Source organism: Suillus subaureus (genome assembly GCF_016647635.1).
Source record: "Suillus subaureus strain MN1 chromosome Unknown BJ212scaffold_42, whole genome shotgun sequence".
In the NCBI taxonomy this organism is placed as follows: Eukaryota; Fungi; Basidiomycota; class Agaricomycetes; order Boletales; family Suillaceae; genus Suillus; species Suillus subaureus.
The window spans coordinates 281,869-288,241 of NW_024538598.1; the positions used below are offsets into that span (position 1 = coordinate 281,869).

At 44.0% G+C, this 6,373-nt stretch overlaps 2 protein-coding genes across 2 annotated transcripts; both read left to right on the forward strand.

Moving 5' to 3' along the window:
- Window positions 1–1,350: 1,350 nt before the first annotated feature.
- BJ212DRAFT_1303391 (uncharacterized protein) lies at window positions 1,351–2,303 on the forward strand (the record flags this gene model as incomplete). Its single annotated transcript, XM_041333410.1, has 5 exons — window positions 1,351–1,366; window positions 1,418–1,486; window positions 1,514–1,726; window positions 1,788–2,095; window positions 2,175–2,303. 5 exons carry the CDS (start codon window positions 1,351–1,353, stop codon window positions 2,301–2,303), a joined length of 735 nt encoding a protein of 244 aa, XP_041188215.1.
- Window positions 2,304–5,317: 3,014 nt separating this feature from the next.
- BJ212DRAFT_1281800 (uncharacterized protein) lies at window positions 5,318–5,569 on the forward strand (the record flags this gene model as incomplete). The annotated part of the gene is made up of 1 exon (XM_041331644.1): window positions 5,318–5,569. A coding segment is annotated over one exon (252 nt), but the record flags the coding sequence as incomplete, so codon positions are not given.
- Between the last annotated feature and the right edge of the window lie 804 nt (window positions 5,570–6,373).

Genomic DNA, 6,373 nt, shown 5'->3' on the forward strand with positions numbered 1-6,373 from the left:
AGTGGCCTTAAACTCACTGTTTATAACTTTTTAGAGACATTCATGCTCAATGTCATAACGTGTTACTTCAGGCAAAAAAGAACTTGAATTTGGGCAGGGAAACATGGAGGTTATACTGGTACAAGGCTAATGGCACAAACTTTTATGGGCAGAGTCACTGCAACAAGGCTATCAAGACAATCAGTGAGTTCTTGTCAAAAATAAGATGCCCTAGCACTCACCAGCAGCTGCAGTACAGTTAAGCGACATGTTGCACCCCTTCCTGCCCCAAAACCACCTCTCCCAGCAACCAAGTGAGCCTTCTGCTATTGCCTCTGCCTCTTCTGCCATTGCCTCTGCCCTGATCGCCTCCTCTGTGCAAAATGCTACATCCAACCACTGACGTCTCCTCTGAAACCTCCCTCGTCTGCAATAAGCTGATTTTGAAGCCATGTAACATACTATTGTCTCATCGATCAATGATTGACAGGATACCAGTGACCATAAAACTTACCATTTATTTTTTTCCTTCAAACTTTTGCATTTTGAAACTGCTTGTTCATCGCATGCTTATTTTTTTCGACTATTTGGAACAAGCTAATTAGTCAGCAAATAGATGTAAATATGTTGTATTGATTTTTAAAACATATGCATTTAGTGATGCAGCGGCCTTGATTCACTTGTGTGCCTTCACTGCCTTGTTCTAAGTATCTCACCTTAGATTACCTTAGGTACACTTGTAATTACATTGGTCCTTAGAAAAATTGAACTAAGTATGAAAATAGTGACTTATTCGACTTGGCCACCTTGGTAATATTTTTAAGTAATCTAAGGGACAAAAAGGAACCCATGGATTTGCTGATGAATTGGTCTCTTCCCCCTGATACATTCAATCTTCCTCTTCACTTTATATACATAGCAGTAGTACCACTACTCTAGGGTGCTGAAGCTGAAATGCAGTGTCTTGAATTATATTGCTGATAAGAATTTGACATAGGAGTTGAGACGGAATTCAAACACAGACTTGACTCAGAAGCTAGTACTAAATTTACAGGGTTTTACTCAATGCAAGGAGTTAACTTCAGTCACTCCAAAGCATGCACAGCAACCTGGTGGCCTCCTGCAACTGGATGAGCACCCAGCACTCATCCTTGAACTGTATCACCCACCACCATCCAGCAAGCTTTCCATCCCATCTCCATCACACTTCAGGACCATTGACAACTTACTTTGACTTCAACAAATCCACACTTTGGTTCAAATCTTTGTATGGCGTCCCTCGAGATAAATATCGCCCCAGATAATTTATAACCACATCCAGCTAGTACTTTCTGTTGGTTCATTACATCTTGTATATCACAACCTTCATCAATGAGTGACAATCAATGTCAGTACTTCCATCTCTTATCTCTCATATGCTCTCTAACCTCTTTAACAGTTCTTGAAGGAACCTGGGAGAGGCTGTCCCAAGTTGCTGTCAAGGGTGCTGAATATGACTCTCCTGAACGTCAGCCCCACCCAAAATGTTTGCCAGGTACTTGGGTGGGTCTCCTCAAGCTCATCTACAGATACATGGATGACACAGAAAAGAATCAACTCATCTGGCTACATGGCATGGCAGGCATTGGAAAGTCCACTGTTGCGTTCACAGTAGCTGAGAGGATGAGAGGTCTAAAAATGACAGAGTGGATGAGTGTCGAAATGCAGCTAGCGGGAACATTCTTTTTCTTGCACAAGCACACGAGACGTTGCACAGCTGGATTTTTTTTCACAATGCTTGCTTATCAGCTTGCCAATAATTTTCCAAGCATCTGGCAGGGATGTGAACAGAGCGATCCATGACAATCCTGCTCTACTGGACCCAGACATGCCTCTCTATGACCAGATGGAGGCTCTCTTTCTCAAACCCCTCCGGAAACTTCAACCCAGATTGTGTGGGTATCAGCCTCTGACATTTGTTGTTGATGCCCTTGATGAATGCACATCTGAATCTGAGCTTACTGACCTCATCCTTTCCCTCACCCAGGCTCTTCATGAGCCTGATCTACCTGTGACCCACATTCTGCTCACAAGCCACTTGGAATTGCATATTAGCAAAGTATTTCAGAATGAAGAGGTATGCCTGTTGGTGTGTGAGATACTTGTAGGAGTTTCTGAGGAGGGCATCAACAACTGACATCTGTACTTTCTTGCAGCATTCCTTCCAAGAGCTGGAAGCTTGCCATCCCAATTTCCTGCAGCCATCAGAGGTTGACCTTGCAAAGCTGGCAAGCCAAGCAGGGAAGATGTTTCATTGTGGCATCTACAATGATGAAGTTTATTGACAATAGATACAACATTCCCCATGATCAGTTAGAGCTGGTGCTTGAGCTGATGAGCGAGCTGCTACCAGGAATGGAGGTGTACAAGTTATATGATTGTATCCTCTCCACGTGTGCTAATCGAAAGTCGGCTTACATCTACTTGTCCATTGTCACTGTGCTTGCAGACCCTCTTCCCATCTCACAAATCTCATCACTTCTTGGCTCTGGTTTGGGCAGGGATGTGCAGACAATGCTGATACAGCTATGGTCCATCATGGATATCCCTACAGATAGCACTCTCCCCATGAATATATATCACTCATCCATTTGCAATTATGTTTCCTACCCCTCAAACTGCGGCCTCCCTCAAGTACACGATATCCCATCACCTCACTCCCTACTTGCACATTCCTCTCTCCACTTGATGATGAAAGATATTCCAGAAAGCACAGCTCTCTTGGATGTACTCTCAGAACTGAAGAAGCAATGCTATGATATGCAACCTGAGGACCCCATAAATTACAAGACTCGTTATCCTTCCTCATTCAGCCACTGGAGCCACTGTCAGTTCTAATCTGTATGCTATGGCTTCGGAGAGATCATGCTTCAGAGTTGCAATCCTGGCTAGGGACTCTGGACAGGTGTGCCTGGCTTCAGACTGAAGGAGGGGAAGACTGGCTGCTGCAGATGCAGGAAGGGGAGGACTGGCAGCACACTAGGAGCAGGCAAGATTGGCTGCAGACCCAGGAGCAAGACTGGGTGCAGATCCCGGGACACCAAGCCTCTGCGCAGACCCATGGAGAGCAAGCTTGGCTGTGGACTATGAGTGGAAGAGACTGGTTGCAGACCACACACGGGTGAGCCTGGCTGCAGGATGCACATGGGAAAGACTGGCTGCAGACCCAGGGAGGGCACAACTGGCTGCAGACCCAGGGAGGACAAGCCTGGCTGCAGACTGAGGGAGGGCAAAACTGGCTTCAAGCCCAGAAAGGGCAAGACTGGCTTCAGACCCAGGGAGGACAAGACTGGGTCCTGACCCCAGCTGGGTGAGAGTGGCTGTCGGCTGTGTGTGGGAAAGATTGGCTTAAGACCCAGGGAGGGATACATTGGCTTCAGACTCAGGGAGGGCTGAGCTGGCTCCAGGCTTGGGGAGGGCTGGACTGGCTGCAGACTCAGGGAGGGTGAGACTGGCTCCAAACCATGTGCAGGAAGGACTGGCTCCAGACCCAGGGAGGGTGAAACTGGTTCCAGACTCAGGCAGGCAAGACTGGCTCCAGACGCCACATGGCCAAGCATGGCAGTCCTCTCCTGTGGCATCTGTCTGGGTCATAATGGAAGAATTCTCAAGGATGGTTGAAGCAATCAGTGAGCATAAAATTGCACCAGAATTGGCTTCACTGCCAGTCTTCAAAGTTGTCCAGCAGCTCAAGAACTTGCCAGATTTCTTGATGCTTCCAATGTTCCTAGTGTTGAGGCCCCAGTCTCATTCCATTTCTGCATCACCATCACTAGCTCCACCGGATAGGGACATCATCCGCGCTATGAATACCTTCATGGATTTTGCAAACAAATCTCAAGAACGAAGTTGAACAGCCTCAGTCACTCTCAATTATGCCTGTCAAAACTGGGCATTGTATATTTCACACACTCAGAATCCATGGGATGACAGGCTCGGCCATCTATTCCACACTTTTTTGAATCGTCACCTGCTTTCCTGGTTCAAAATGCAGTGGTGTCTGAAAGGCCTGCAGTCTTGCCTTGCTGTTATATCCGAAGGGTAGAAATTTGCAAAGGTGAGGATTTTCTCAATTCACCCAACCAAAGATCTGAAGTTGATGTGATTGTCAGCCATCGTATTGATCCCAATTCCCGATATTTGATAACAGATCAACAAGAGGATGGTCAACTTCTGCAACAACTCTTCTCACATATGAGGCCTAATCCTAATCCTTGCCCATGTATTCTGTCCTCAAGTCATGTGATGAACTAAGGTGTATCTTACAAGCTCAAGAAAATGACCATGGTGAATGGAAGGTCCAAGGTGGTGGGATGGCGAGCAGGATGGTGGGCGAGGTGCAGTGATACCCTCACCTGATACCACCCTAATTCTAGCAATACCTACCGATAATCTCATTTGTTTGTCTGTATTAGATGTGTTTTTGGATCAAGTCAGGTGATAATTTGTATGTGAATGTCCAGACACTGCAGCAGAAGCAACCTTTTTGAATGCAGAAAAGGCATGACAAAGGTGTGAAAAATGGACAAATTTGGAATACCATTTTGGGTGATGGATATGAGCCTTGATCTTGAAAATTTTGAGAGCTTTTGCATGGATAAAAAGTTTAACTTATGAGGCGTCCAGCGTGTTTTATATTTTGAGACTTAACTGTAACAGTTAGACATAATCAAGAATGAAGTGGATGATTCTATGTAAGAATAGAAAACACTCAGACGAGCTTGTAATGCTACTTAAGTTAAACTGTTCATTCATGCAAAAGCTCTCAAACTTTTTTAAATCAAGGTTCATATCCATCAGCCAGAAAGGTATTCCAAATTTGTCCATTTTTCATGCCTTATGTCACACCTTTTCTGTGTTCAAAAAGGTTGCTTCCAATGCAGTGAGACTCCCCATGCCAATGTGTGTTTTCAGCCAATTCCTAGAGCATTCACATGATTTGTTGCTTACTTAAACTTAAACCTTATGTTGGGCTGACTGGCAAAACTTACTGTGGCGCAAAAGTTGGCCTTGTTTGTGCGACTGCCAGTCAGCCAAAAAAGTCAGACCCATTCCTGGTCGAATGGTGTCAATTGGTCCATCTCAGTAACATTACTTACCCAAATCAGACAAAATTTCATATCCCAATTCAAAACTTTTAATTACTGGAGGCTTTATGCATCTATCTTATCTTCAAATAGCTCATCCTCACTACAATATTCCATCCATAGAGAGTATTCGACAGACTGCAGAACAAGTCTTTGGATATAAGCCATGCCTTTGGCAAGTGAAATCTGCTCTTGGTCAGCTAGAGCAGTGAGATGTGATCATGATCTCTGCAACTGGTTCTGGGAAAACACTCAACTTCTGGCTGCTACTGCTCTTCAATGGTGATGGAATCATGGTCCTCATCACACCACTTAACATCATAGGAGATGAGAACTACAATGAGTTGAAAGAAATTGGGATAAATGCAATTAACTTGACAATGTCCATGGCAACAGAAGATGTTTACTGGGTGAGTGAGGGCACTTTGACTGTGAAAACTGGATCATGTTCTGATGAACTGTAGGAAATTGAGTTCCTTAAACATTGAGTCATCATAACCAGTCCAGAATGTATTTGAAATGACACCTGATTCAAAATATTCTGGGAAAACAAAAAGTTCATTGAGAAACTGTTTACAATTACATTGGACAAGTCTCACTGCATCAGTGAGTGGGGTGACTCATTCCATCCTGAGTATGGGGACATAAGATTGGCCACAGTCATACTTTGCTTGATCATGTGATCAGATTGTGACATTTCATGACAGAAGTACCAGAATCACATCTCCTCCTTCAAATAGTCATTTTTTACTAAAGTAGAACCTAGAAATGTTAGCTAAGGTATAAAATTGTAATATAGTTCAAACTGAGAGTGAAGATGACTTTCTTGTGTTTGGGACATGCTCATTGTGCTTTGTCATCAAAGTCCACTTGGTGATCTGCTTCAGAAACCATTGACAGAATCAATAGTATGCTGAAATGAAAACTCTTCAACATTGCAAACCTGGGAAACTGGGCTAAGTCAACAACTCACTCCAAAGAGAATGTAGGAACAGTAAGTTTTCTTCCTGATCTCATTCCACCATGGGTACACTGTTGCCTCCATGTAATCTCCTTTTCTACTGCTGTCAGTGCATAGGCAGCACAGAGATCTGAAATTATATTTGGCATGATAATCCTTTAAGTCAGATGGCAGAATCTTTTGTCCCTCACTATCAGCAGGCCTATGTTTTCAATAGTCATTGCTCAGGATCCATCCAGAATTTGAGTGATATCTTACCAGCACCATTCAACTATTAATTTTGATGAACTGTCATAATGTAACAGGG